This window comes from Podarcis gaigeae, assembly GCF_964106915.1.
Source record: "Podarcis gaigeae genome assembly, chromosome: 16".
Taxonomy (NCBI): Eukaryota; Metazoa; Chordata; class Lepidosauria; order Squamata; family Lacertidae; genus Podarcis; species Podarcis gaigeae.
The window spans coordinates 16158080-16171225 of record NC_139693.1 but is presented as its reverse complement, the minus strand read 5'-3'; the positions used below and the strand labels follow the sequence as shown (position 1 = coordinate 16171225).

At 46.3% G+C, this 13146-nt stretch overlaps 2 protein-coding genes across 5 annotated transcripts; both read left to right on the top strand.

The window, feature by feature from the left end:
• Window positions 1–35: 35 nt before the first annotated feature.
• On the top strand, window positions 36–5051 carry TSACC (TSSK6 activating cochaperone; the record flags this gene model as incomplete). Of its 2 annotated transcripts, XM_083715461.1 has the most annotated exons (6): window positions 252–384; window positions 1811–1894; window positions 2001–2068; window positions 3102–3131; window positions 3905–4063; window positions 4489–5051. In XM_083715461.1, 6 exons carry the CDS (start codon window positions 311–313, stop codon window positions 4713–4715), a joined length of 642 nt encoding a protein of 213 aa, XP_083571587.1. In that variant the 3' UTR covers window positions 4716–5051. The 2 variants fall into 2 exon arrangements, with proteins under 2 accessions (XP_083571586.1, XP_083571587.1); XM_083715460.1 differs by lacking the exon at window positions 1811–1894 and having other exon boundaries at window positions 36–384; window positions 2000–2068.
• Window positions 5052–6942: 1891 nt separating this feature from the next.
• SSR2 (signal sequence receptor subunit 2) lies at window positions 6943–13063 on the top strand. 3 transcript variants are annotated; one of them, XM_083715456.1, is made up of 6 exons: window positions 6943–7014; window positions 8463–8617; window positions 9770–9868; window positions 10610–10718; window positions 11066–11143; window positions 12542–13063. In XM_083715456.1, exons 2-6 carry the CDS (start codon window positions 8463–8465, stop codon window positions 12650–12652), a joined length of 552 nt encoding a protein of 183 aa, XP_083571582.1. In that variant the 5' UTR covers window positions 6943–7014; the 3' UTR covers window positions 12653–13063. The 3 variants fall into 3 exon arrangements, with proteins under 3 accessions (XP_083571582.1, XP_083571581.1, XP_083571580.1); XM_083715455.1 differs by having other exon boundaries at window positions 6957–7014; window positions 8428–8617; XM_083715454.1 differs by lacking the exon at window positions 6943–7014 and adding an exon at window positions 7117–7137.
• The last annotated feature ends 83 nt before the right edge of the window (window positions 13064–13146 follow it).

The window sequence follows — 13146 nt, the reverse complement described above, 5'->3', positions numbered from 1 at the left end:
CAGCCGCCACCAATGAGGAAGCGGGCTCTGTCACCATGGCCCCGCCCACCCCTCTTCCACCAAGATCGGTTGATAGGACAACGGACTACTCACGCTCTCCCCCCCCGCCCCGCCCTTCGCGTAGCGCGTGCGGCGCTTCTCTACAAAACGGAAAAAGCAATGCGCTTGCGCGTCGTCTTCCCACCCTATTCACTCTGCCCCCGCTGGACGCGCCTGCGCAGAACGAAAGCTGCAGGACGCCAACTACGCCTGCGCAGAGTTCTGAGGAAGGCGGAAGTGCGCACGCGCACGGGCCCCAGTCAGCGGTTAGATGGATGGAGTCTTCACACCGGCGGTCGCTGCAGCACTTGCCGCGCTCCGACCCCGCGCAGTCGCACCCCAGAGGCGAGTTTTTGGGAAACCACAAAAAGGAGCTCCGGAGTCCTGACTGGCCTGAGCCTAGGCATGATGGGATTTGTGGTCTCGTTTTAAGTTCTGGTCAGAGGAGCATCATGGGAGTTGAAGTTTCAATCCGTGCCCCATTCACTCCCAAGCCAACCCTTGCCCATCCTCACCGCTGAGCATGATGGGAGCTGTAGTATTTTCCCTGACGAAGATGCCTTTTGAGCTGCCAAAGTGCAGCTAGTTAGATATTGAGCTTTCTCCAGGGTGAAATATCCTGGGAGACGGGTTATAGGGTTGGATTTTGCTGCATCCTCTGGATCATTTTATTTAAAGAAAAAGGAAAATAGGCCACTTTTCAGCTGAGAAAACATCATTACAGAGAACAATACAAATAAGATCTGCTTTTAAAATATACGACACAAAAGGAAAATAAATCAGGTGGGAGAAAGAAATAAGCAAACTCAGTTTCAGGTTCTTAGTAACAGGTTTTACATGCAGCACGGGGCCAGCTGCAGGCACTCTATAAAAAGATTTAAGGCTGAGAATGTAATGGTTAGGACACCTGGTGAGTTTGTGGCAGAGACAGGATGCAAGGCCAAAATAAATACAATTAAAATTAATCCCGAAAGTGCATAAATTGGAAGTTAGGCAAGTGCCAGGTTAAAAGTTATTGGAATATTTTCACACACCCCGTTATTAAAATTAAGCAACACACACACACACAATAGATTGCAAAAGATATTATCTTCTCCTATAGTCACCCATGCAATGTTTTGTGCAGTGTCGATGCACACCTACCATCCTGCTTTGCATTTAGCCAAGATGCTATCTTGGACTTCTCTATCTTTTTATACCTGGGAGAAGAGGAAGAGTGGCTGGTCATCAGTTGGTGGAGTTTGCAACTCCTCACAAACACATTCCCAGTCTTGCCCAGAATGTAAAAACAGAGCACAGTGAGGGACAGTCAGTGATTGTTGTTATTATTGCTATTATTATATTTATTTCTAAAGTAATTAAACTCTAATAGAATTACAACAATACAAGAAACCAACCGATTAAAACACAGATCATAAAAACAGCACCGCCCTATCAAAAGCCATTTCCTTTAAAAAATAGTCCGTTTCCCAAAGCCTTTCGGAATACAGTAAAAGACTTCACCTGCAGGCAGAAAGACAGCAAGGAGAGAGGGAGTCTGGCTTCTTTAGGGAGGGTGTTCCAAATCCTGGGAGCAGCCACCAAGAAGGCCCCTCTGACTGAGGAGGAGGAGGAGGTGTCCCCTTTGGCCAGGATGCAGCGGGACGTGTTGTGACAAGCTCAAAAGGTCTACCTAGGGTTTGTCTTCTGAGGTTTGAAGTGGCTGCCAGCCCAGGAAAGCGAGTGCACCCTGTTGAGTATGCTCTAATCTATCATTTTTTTCCAACCGCAGCAGTATGAAACCAGAAAGACACCGGAAGACCATCTTGGCCTTAAATAAGAAACATAAGGCTCTCCCTCCAGTCCATATGAAAGGGGAGTTGCTTTCCAGTCTTGGACCTCCTTTTCTTTAACCCTCCCCAACCTGGAAACTCTTGCTTGTGATACTAATAACTATTTTCTTCCTCTCCTCCTGTTCCAGGTAAGAGTTCCAGTCCCGTTCAGATGGAGCCAGATGTCAACCCCCAGGATGAGAAGCAGCATCGGAAAAGTAGGTTAGACCCACATCAGACTTTCCCCTTCTCCAGCTAACGTTTTAAACCAGGGATAGGGGATTTTTTTCCAGCCCGGGAGCCACATTCCCTCATGGATAAACTTGTGGGAGTCACATATCCCCGGTGGGCAAGGCCAGAAGCCAAAAAGCAGGCAGGGCATCTACTGTGACTCTTCCCTTTCGTACAACCACACAAAAGTTAGAGGTCCGTAAAAACACCCCTCTCTTTCACCCAAGTGAGCAAGATATATTATCACAGTCAGAGGCACCAACTTGCCTACGCTGTTAAGGGGGCCAACATTGCCCAATGTGCGGCATCAAGCAATGTACTGCAATACCTCCGTGTGCTGTCCCCCAGCTGCACCCCTCAGTCTTTGTGCTCTACACACAAGTACATGTACACACACACACACACTGGGGTAAAGAGACTTGGCAACCCTGTATTAGCACTTGCTGTTTTGGTAACTGCAGTACCACTAGGGCTGCCATGCTTTGGGGAAATGGGAACGCTAAGTACCACTTCCTGACCATCAGCAGGGGAGGTGATGCTACAGCCCAGGAAAGAGCAGCCCAAAGTTCCCTCCTGTGGCAAGCTGCAACATTGGTGCCAGAAGTGAGCTGCATGGCCCCTCTACAGTCTCAGTTTGAGACCCTTTAGTATCTTATGGATGTCACTTATACCATGTACCTCTTAAGTTGTGTTGGCAGCCATGGCACCAGCCCTAAATTCCCTGCATTCCTATGTGCCTTATGGTGAGAAAAACGTGGCAGCTACACCCGAGGCAATGGTGGCCACAACAAGCCATAGAGAAAGCTAATGAGGTGGAGGTAGAATAAGTTCTGCAGATTTATTAAAAGTCCCAGGGCTGAGTTTGGAGGGTCAGATAAAAGTACTTAGCAACTTTTCTCCCTAGACGAAAGAGACAGCAAAAGTATTTACAGAGGAATAAAATGAATATCTACAAAATAAAAAGAGCAACCCATTCACCCCCAAAAAGATCCATAATAACTATAATTTTATATTTTTCAGGTACACCAAGAAGATCTTCACAAGTCCCACGTAAGTGTTTTTATTTAGATATCTTTGCCCCGGGTGGGGGTGGGAGGGATGACCCAGCCAAACTCAGTCACTTTCATCTGGGTTTCCAGTGATTTGAGTTTTTTCAGTCAAGTGCTTATTGCTGCACCTTTTAACAGCAGTTTGAGATGCAAGAATTAACAGTGAAGCTTTTCCTGGTACACAGATAAAAGCAATTGCTCTCTTGTTGCAATCTGCTGCTTTTATTGGTAATGGTACAGCAGCAGGAACAGTTTAAAAGTTATTATTAATTTATTATATTTAAATACTGTCCTTCACGTGAAGATCTCAGGGTGTTTCACAGCATAAATATACAGAATAAAACCAAAGTACATATTAAAAACAACAAAACCAAAGAACAACCCCCACCCTCCCTCAAACTAATTTAAAACGACAAAGACAATCAGCCAAAGGCCTGGCTGAAAGTTGATGCTGAAATCAGCTGCCACCCATTCAGTTCCTCTTTCTGTCTGTGATATCAGCATCTTAAGTACTTTCCCTGTTTTCCCTAACACAGGAGGGAATGTATTTTCCAAGATAATGCCCGCTACTCATAATAAATTACGCTTCTTGCACAAAACAATTTTTATATCCAAATGCAAATGCATGCAAATTTAATCGCTTAATCAAATTTCAGCGACTAACCCAGTTCATACGATTAATAAACTAAGATGACTTTTAACGATGTGAGAGTTGATCGCAGGATTCTAGAGATCTTGGCCATGCAACCTGATCCACTCTTTCTCTCTCAACAGGAGAAGACTTTGATGGTCCTCCACCTCCTTCTTTTAAGCCTCTGTGTCCGGCCAAGCCCTCCCCCAGTTTCCTGGAACTCCCGTCAACTCAGTGGAGGCCCAGCCCAGGCCTGCCATATACCCAGACAGCTCGGATCGGGAAGGGAAAGAGACATTTCTGTAAGTTAGGGGAACCCCCTCATGCTTTAAATGCATGTGGGGCACCATCTTAGAGTAGCCCCATGGCCAAAAAAGTGGACATCAATTTGTGCACACATTGCGTACACATCTTTATATGTAGAGATGCATATAATATTTGTATGCCTGCTCCATCTGCTTTGAGTGACTCACTGACCCCTCCCTTCCCCTCTAGGGTTCTTTATCTTGTTCCCTATCCCCGCTTTTTAAGTTTTTATTAAAATGGAATCAAAAGTACAAACAAACAAAAACATAAGCAAGTTTACAAAATATAGGTACACAGGTTGTCTTTTCCAAATACAGTCATACCTTGGAAACCAAACATCTTGGCTCCCTCTCTTTGCAGAAAATGTGGATGATTCAGCCAACCTCTGCCTGTTCCCTTCCCTCCTCCTCTCTCTCCCCAGCCCCTGAACATCAGCCCCAGGAGTGTTTTGGCCTGCTGGAGTGCATGCACAACAACATCCAGACACAGACGCAGATCGCACAGGCACAGCTCTCCCTCCTCGAAGACATGCGAGAGTCCATGAACATCCTCCTTGCCAGGCAGGAGAAACAAAACCAGGAGCGCCTGGGGCAGTCAGATCAACGCACCACGAAGAGCTCTGCCTCCTCTCCCAGCCCCACCAGCTAGCAGCCTTGGCACGTGCCCTCCTGTCCAACTCAAAGCTCTCAGTCTCCCTAGAGCCACGGTAGCAAACCTCATGTCCTTCAGATATTTTGGGTGACAATTCCCATCACGTTGGCTGGGGTGGATGGGCATTGTGGTCAAACACATCTGGAGGGCTGCCAGGTAGGTAAAAGCTACCCTAGAGCAACTGTGTACCTATTCCTACCACACACTGCAACAATATACGATTTCCGTAGATTAGCAATGCTTGTAAAATTTGATTTCTTTTTCTGCGCTGGCTGGCAGTATTATGTGGTGTGGGAAGAGACAGTGATTCAAAATAAACATGGTTGTTATAAACATGGTTCTGCAGTGTGATCTTTTCGGGAAAGGTTCATGATGAATAAGACAAGCCAGGCCAGCTTGCTCGCCCAATGCAATTAAAATAAACAAAAACATTTTGCTCTAAATAAAAAGTGGCAGCTAGGAATGAGGGTGTTCTTTGGGTTAAAGCAGGGTTGGGGAACTGGCTGTCTCCCCCACCTCCTGCAGGCCAAATTTGACAGGAGGGTGGGGCAAGCCACGTGTCAATCACCTGATGTCACAGTGACATCAGGCAACCCCTTTTTTGTCCATTTGCAAAGTGCTGTGGGTGAAGTTTTCCACAGGGCTTTGCCAATGCTGCCAATCAGATGCACGGAGTGAAATCTTGAATTGGTTGGCATACATCACACTGGGTGGGTGTGGAAAAATGAGTTCAGTGAGCAATGAAATGCAAAATAGGCAGAGGAATTGGTGATTTATCTGAACACAAAATAGTTACAGTGACCAATTGGATAGTTAAATGTCCAAATGAACAGTTCTCCAAACGAAGAGAGGTAAAAAGTGGAGTCCCCCCAAGGATTGGTATTGAGTCCTGTGTTTTTTAACTTGTTCATAAACAATCTAGAGTTAGGACTTAGCAGCAAAGTGGCAAAGTTTGCTGATGAAACTAGATTTTTTCAGGGTTGTTAAAAAGTTTGCAAAGAGCACCAAAAGGACTTCTCTGAACTGAGTGAATGGGCAGTAAAATGGCAAATTCAATTCAATGTAAACAAGTGTGTAGTGATGTGATGCATGTGGAGGCAATAAAATATTAATTTCTCAGGGGGGCTGAACTGGTGGTGGCAGAAAAGGAGTAACACCTTGGAGCCTTAATGGATAGCTCAATGAAAATGTCAACCCAGTGTGTGGAACGCATGAAAAAGGAAAATTCCATGCTAGGGATTGAAAATAAAACTGCCACTATCAAAATGTTTTTATACATATCTAAGACCACATTTGGAATACTGTTCTGGTCACCTCCACTCAAAATGGATATTGTAGACTTGGAAAAGGTTCAGAATAGGCTCAGGAGAAGGATGGAGGAAAGATTGCAGCTTCTGGGAATGGCTAGTTTAGAGAAAAGGCAAGAAAGAGGTGGCATGATAGAAGCTTATAAAACTATGCAAGGACTCGATGGGCCACTGGTCTGATCTAGCAGGGCTCTTCTAATGATCTTTCGTGGGTTTTTTTGCATATTCTAGCACCAAAACATAGCTGTCAACCTTCCCTTTTTTGTGGGAAATTCCCTTATTCCAGCGCAGTTTCCTGCTGCTTCCCGCTGCTATCTCGGATTGTTAGGTATCCCGTAGACTGTTCCCGGGACAGGTGAGGCTGCTGATCCCTTATTTTCGAGGCTGCTGATCCCTTATTTTCAAATCTGAAAGTTGACAGCTGTTGTTGTTTAGTCGTGTCCGACTCTTCGTGACCCCATGGACCACAGCACTCCAGGCACTCCTGTCTTCCACTGCCTCCCGCAGTTTGGTCAAACTCATGCTAGTTGCTTCAAGAACACTATCCAACCATCTCATCCTCTGTCATCCCCTTCTCTTTGTGCCCTCCATCTTTCCCAACATCAGGGTCTTTTCCAGGGAGTCTTCTCTTCTCATGAGTTGACAGCTATGCACCAAAATAACCTGAGAGCAGGCGGTAAATGCCAGACCAGGTGCTGGTCTCTGGCAGCCACAAGAGAGGAGGTTTGTTGTTGTGCTCGGGACCTTCCTATGGGCATCCCTCTGATTCATCTGGGAGAACAGGATGCTGAGCCAAATTGGCCACTGGCATCCTCCAGCTTGTCTCCACCTAGGTTCTTAAGCAGGGGCTGAGGACTACATTTCCCAGCGAGCTCAGCGGCAACGCGAGGAAAGTACGCAATGCGCGCGCGCGAAAGAGAGAGGCGGAGTTCCGGCCGCGGTGAGTGCTGACTCTCCCTTCCGTTCTGCTGGCAGCTGCAGGAGCCGAGGTGGGCGAGCGCAGGAGGGGAGGGGAGGTGGTCTTGGCAGGCAAAACCGGGTTTGGGGGTCTGATTGGAGGACAGCTGTGTATGAGAAAAGGAGGAGAGGGGTTTCTAGTTGGGGAAATGCAGGTTGAGTGGAGGAGGGGGGTCTATTCTGCCAGGGGAAAAGGAGGGCGATTGGAACTGGGTGCTGGGTGCAAGGAGGCTTGGCAGAGAAAGTTTCATTCATTCATTGACAGCAGTTGTGTCCCATCTTCTTTCCTCCGAGTAGCTCGAGGTGGTGCACGTGGGTCCCCGTCCCCCCGTTTTATCCCCACAACAACCCTTTGAGGTTGGTTAGGCTGAGAGGACAGTGAGGTCCCCCCCCCGCCCGCCCAGCAGTTTCATGGCCAAGTGGAGGTTTTGAACCCTGGTCTCCTAAATCCTAGTCCATATTTAATCCCCACCACAACCGTGTTGTGTTATGTCGGTTAGGCTGAGAGACAGGGACTAAGCTCAGGGTCATCCCCTTAGTGAGCTTCCTGGCCGGGTGGGGATTCGAACCCTGGTCTCTCTCTCAGGTCGAACACTCTGCTACACAATATTGCCTCTTTTCATGGAATGAGATTCTGGAGAGCAGCTGGCAGTCAGAATGACCACTTGGCGAGATGAACTACTATTACTACTACTGTTTATTGCATTTTTATCCCACCTTTTGCTCTGTGGTGTTCAAGGTGGCGCACACCGTTATCTCTCTCCTAATTTAATTCCCACAACAATGCTGTGAGGTAGGCTAGGCTGAGAGGGATGTTGACTGGCCCAAGGTCACCCACTGAACTTCATGATGGCCAAGTGGGTATTTGAACCCATGTCTGTCCCAGATCCTACTAGACTGATGCTCTAACCACTACATGACACTGGCTCTTGATGGAATCTTATTATGGGGCAATTTCTGAGTAATTGGGGAAGGGTCCTGACAGAAGAAAAAAAGAGGACAGGATCACGGTAGAGATCTCCGTAAATCGGTTTTATTCCTGTTGTAGCAATTGTAATCCACTGTGCTAAGATTTTGTATGGTTCTTAATTGTATTTTTACTGATTTATTTTAAGTCACCTGTTTAACTTTGGAGGCATGGCCATATTTCATTCATGTTTGAGCATGGATGCTCAAAGATCATTTATCATGGATTAGGGTTATACACTCTTTAGCCATCCCAAAACCATATTCGTTTAGAGGCAAAGTAGGGGTTCTAATCTCTGTTTAGTTAGATGGCAGTGTTTTAATTGGTGAATCAGTTAGGCTAACCGATTAAAACAAAATTTCAATTTGATTAATTTGGCAGCAGGTTTTTAAAAATAAACAGACATTTAATTGCTATGCTGATACTGTTTCCCTTCCTCACACTATAAACAGATTCACCAAATGATATTCTGCTTCAGGTGCAACTACAAATCCATCCTCTTCTCCATTCCAGATGAAGCTGTTGATTCTTGCCGTGCTGGTTGCCACCTCCTCAGTGTACTGTGAGGAAGGGGCCAGGCTCTTGGCCTCCAAGTCTCTGTTGAACAGATATGCCGTCGAGGGCCGGGATCTCACTTTGCAGTACAACATCTACAATGTTGGCTCTAGGTAAATCCCTCATAGGAAAGGCTGGTGGTATCTTAATGCTCTTTCATGGAGATGCCTTTGAAAAGTTTTTAGAAGCTGCAGCTGGTGCAGAATGCTGTGACCAGCCTGCAGACTAGAGCGGGTTGCAGGAAGCATGTTATTCTCTTGCCACTGACTAATAGTCTGTTTCTGGGCAAAATTCAAAGTGTTGGTTATAACGTATAAAGCCCTCTAGGGCTTTGGCCCAGGCCACCTGAAAGAGTGTATCTCCCTATATGAACCTTGGGAGTGCACCTTCAACATCAGATGCATGGCTGGTGGTGACCCAAGAGAGAGGCTTCTGTGTGGCTGCTCCCAGATTGTGTAATTCTATCTCAAGAAAGGTTAGACTAGTTTCCTTTTTGTTATCCTTTGGCCGGCAGGCTACAACTTTCCTGTTCAGTCGGACCTTTGGAAACTAAGGCACAGACAATGCTGACCACTGGGCTGCTCTCGGGGCAAACTGTACTTTTAATTGCTGGTTCTAAATGTGTTTTGTTGTATTTTTAATTATTGTTTTTAGGTTGTCGTTATTCCATTGTATTTTGTAACTTTTTTAAATGTTGGAAGCTGTCTTGAATTCCAATTTGGGAGAAAAATTGAGTACAAATGCATTAAATCATCATTCTCAATATTTCTTTACCGTCATATAACTTTTTTAAAAAAAAGTTACTTTCAATTTTTAAAAAATACTGGTAATCATTAAGGTTACTTGGCTAATCAAAAATTAAGCTGCTGTCAGCTGCATATTGATGGCACCCTAGCCCTTATCTCCAGGTACCTCCTGCCATTGGTCCATAATGTAGGTATTAAAGAATAGCATTTGGGAATAAGATGGATTGCTATGGCACCTACACACCAGACTTCAGGGACCTACCCTCTGGGAAGGACAGGACACCATGGTCAATGGCTGCTAAGAAATTCCGCAGAATCCATAAGATTTCACTCAACCTTTCCATCTCACAATACAAATCATCTGCCAGGGTGATCAAGGTAGTTTTAGTTCCAAACTCAAGTTGGAAGCCAGATTGGAAGGGATCTAGGTAAGGGTCCCACCACCCCACACACCCTGCCTTCAAATGGTGTCTTGTTACTAATACTGTTATCCCAATCCTTTTATCTGCTGGCGTCAAGTGCTGCCTTAGAGGTGGAGTTGTCGGACGACTCGTTTCCTCCTGAAGACTTCGGCATTGTTTCTGGGATGCTCAATGTCAAGTGGGACAGGATTGCACCGTATCCTTTTTTTTGCACAGAGTGTGGCGGGGTGTGCGTGTGTGTGTGTGTGTGTAGGGGTGACAGTGGCTCTTTTTAGACCCTTTAGAGTCATAAGAACAGTAGAGCAGCCTGCTGGATCAGACCAATGACCCATCCAATTAATCAAACTCAATAGTTTTAATTGGACTTTGAATAAATGTGCAGTTAAATATTACTGTGTTGAGTTTTGTTGTGTTATTACCTTCCTTACTGGGTCGTGCAAACCGCTATTCTGAATGCAGGTAACTCACCACTTAAATCACCTTTAACTTGTGTGCATTCAGCTTTATGCATTTGACAAAAATAAAAAGGGGGCAGGCATCGGGGGGGGGGCGGACTTTGTCATTCCCACCCACCACTGCACTCAAGGTGTTTGGACTAGATGCAACTTTGACTTTCTTGTGTTATCACTGGAACACAACCCCTGCATAAATTGAGTCGCATGTAATGCTTTTTTTAGGATAGAGAAGGGACATTGGGAATACGTTTGTGGCACTATCAGGGCAGGGCCCCCCCAAAACATTTAGGTTTAGATCATAAGCCTCAGCATGCCCTGGGGATTGTCCCTTATTTATCTTGAAGCACTGAGCAAGTGAACTTGTTACACGCATGAGCAGTAAGACCCAAACCACCCCCTGGTCTCTTCTCCCGAAAACCCCCTCTCTTCCTTTCCTTTCTGCTCCTGTGACACAGTCTGCTTCCTTAGCCACTGTCGCTCAGTGCCAGCAATGTGTCCCACACGGTGGTCCTGAGACCCCTGAAAGCCGGCTACTTCAACTTCACCTCGGCCACTATCACGTACCTGGCGCAGGAGGGGGCCCAGGTGGTGGTAAGTAGCAAGCGCCTTGGGTGGAGCCCGGGGTCTGCGGGGGCCCACAGGCTTTGGCTCGGCTCACAAGCAAAGGCATTCTTTGTAGTTACCACTGACCCCTGCCTTTCTTGAGTACTATGACTTGTGCAGGGAAATTTGATAAGGGTGTGTGTGATGGGAATTGTAGTCCAAAAGCAGCTAGAGACCCAAGTCTGGGAAACCCTGGGTTAGAGTTTTGTGGTGGTTGTTTGACAAGGAGACCTGGCATGACCGCAAGCACCATGGCCCTTCAGGAGAAAAGGTGGGGTATAAATAAATATATAATAATAACAAACACAAACCCCCTCAATTTTCTTTCTTTTCAGGTGGGCTTCACCAGCGCTCCAGGGCAAGGGGGGATCCTCGCCCAGCGTGAATTTGACCGGAGGTTTTCGCCACACTTTGTAAGTAAATAAAGCAGTGCTGTCAGCCTGCTCCAATACAACACTGGGGGCATTAAAAACATAAGAGCCTGATGGATCCGGCCAATGGCTCATTTAGTCCAGCATCCTGATCTCACAGTGGCCAACCAGGTGCCCAAGTGGGAAACTTGTAAGCAGGACTGGAGCACAAGGGCACTTCCCCTTCCTGTGGCTTCCGGCAGCTTCCATTCAGAAGCATTGCTGCCTCTGACTGCGGTGGCAGAGCTTAGCCATTATGGCTAGCAGCCATTAAGAACAGGTTTTAGTAGCCGTGTTGGTCTGCCGTAGTCAAAACAATATTTAAAAAATCCTTCCAGTAGCACCTTAGAGACCAACTAATTTTGTTATTGGTATGAGTTTTCGTGTGCATGCACACGTCTTCAGAAGTACAATGGTACCTCAGGTTAAGTACTTAATTCATTCCGGAGGTCCGTTCTTAACCTGAAACTGTTCTTAACCTGAAGCACCACTTTAGCTAATGGGGTCTCCTGCTGCTGCCGTGCTGCCAGAGCACGATTTCTGTTCTCATCCTGAAGCAAAGTTCTTAACCTGAAGCACTGTTTCTGCGTTAGCGGAGTCTGTAACCTAAAGCGTATGTAACCCGAGGTACCACTGTATATACTTCTGGGTTTCACCGCATGTGCAGAAGCGCTCAATCACATTGCATGCATGTGCAGAAAGGCGCCTCCAGATATGAAGTTTTCGGGATGCGGCCGGACCTCCGGAACGGATCCTGTTCGTAACCAGAGGTAGCACTGTATTATTTATGTTTGTTATATTATCACTATGCTTGTGTTTTGGAACACTATAATATAATCATCACAGTCACAGCTTTTGACTAGCACAGTTTTTCCCAGACTTTTTCAGGCCGCCATCCCCTTGGTTCCATAAACTAAATCCCCAGTGTCCATCACTCTATAAAAAGCACTATTCAGAATAGTGGTGTGCACAACCCACTATGGAAGATGTTTTGCTAACAGTTAGTTGCACATCTGTTCAAAATCTAGTTTAAATCTAGTTTAAACTATTTAGTTAAATGACCTCAACAGAGTTGATGAACTTGATCCTGTGTGTGTATCTGAAGAAGTGTGCATGCACACGAAAGCTCATACCAAGAACTAACTTAGTTGGTCTTTAAGGTGCTACTGGAAGGAATTTGTTTTGACTATGGCAGACCAACACGGCTACCTATCTGTAATTGATCCTGTGGTGCCAGCTTTTCAAAGTCTAATAGCCATTTACACCTCCAGCTGCCCCCCTTACCTCTGTAATCCCACTGCTGCCTCCCCCCACCCTTTGGAAACCACTGGACCAGCACAATGAACTTGTTGAATTGAAACGACTAATTATTTCCCTTTCACCTCCTTTTCTTTTATAAAGCTGGATTGGGCAGCCTTTGGGGTCATGACGCTCCCCTCCATCGGCATCCCTCTGCTCCTCTGGTACTCGAGCAAAAGGAAGTACGACACCCCCAAGAGCAAGAAGAACTGAGCTGCGCCAGGTGGATTGTGTTCCCCTCTGCGGTTCTAGGGGTACTCAGGAGCGACAGCAGAGCAGCCAGCGTTTCCAAACAAATTGGGGTGTTGCTCTTCAAGAAACAGCTGCCGTAAAAAGAAAAACCAACCCATCAGTGAATTAAAACAGGCCCCACATTTTCTGCCAGCCCTCCTAGCCATTCTGCTGAGGGATCCGTCCAGCCTCAGTGACGGAGGTTCCACCCCTCTTCCTTCTCTGCGTTAAATCTGCTCTTCTTGGCCACAGGAGGGCACTGGAAGGAAGGGAAAATATCAGAGCCCTAAACGTGAAGAATTAGATAATCTGTCAGAGAAATCTGTTGTGCCTCAGAATGGTGTGTGTGCGTGTGTGTTTTTTTATCATGGAAAATAAAACACAAACTTTGAATCTGCTGTGCTTTCTTTTCTCTTCCCTTAGCACAAAAGCAGGCCTTCTCCTACCTCTGGTGCAAGTGGGAAGGGAGGAGTTGT

Bases quoted from the DNA above. Each gene is read 5' to 3' on its own strand.
- SSR2 (XM_083715454.1), top strand. The intron at 9,869-10,609 runs GTATCCTTTTTT...ACTGTCGCTCAG, and splicing joins AAGTGGGACAGGATTGCACC to TGCCAGCAATGTGTCCCACA. The intron at 11,144-12,541 runs GTAAGTAAATAA...TCTTTTATAAAG, and splicing joins GGAGGTTTTCGCCACACTTT to CTGGATTGGGCAGCCTTTGG.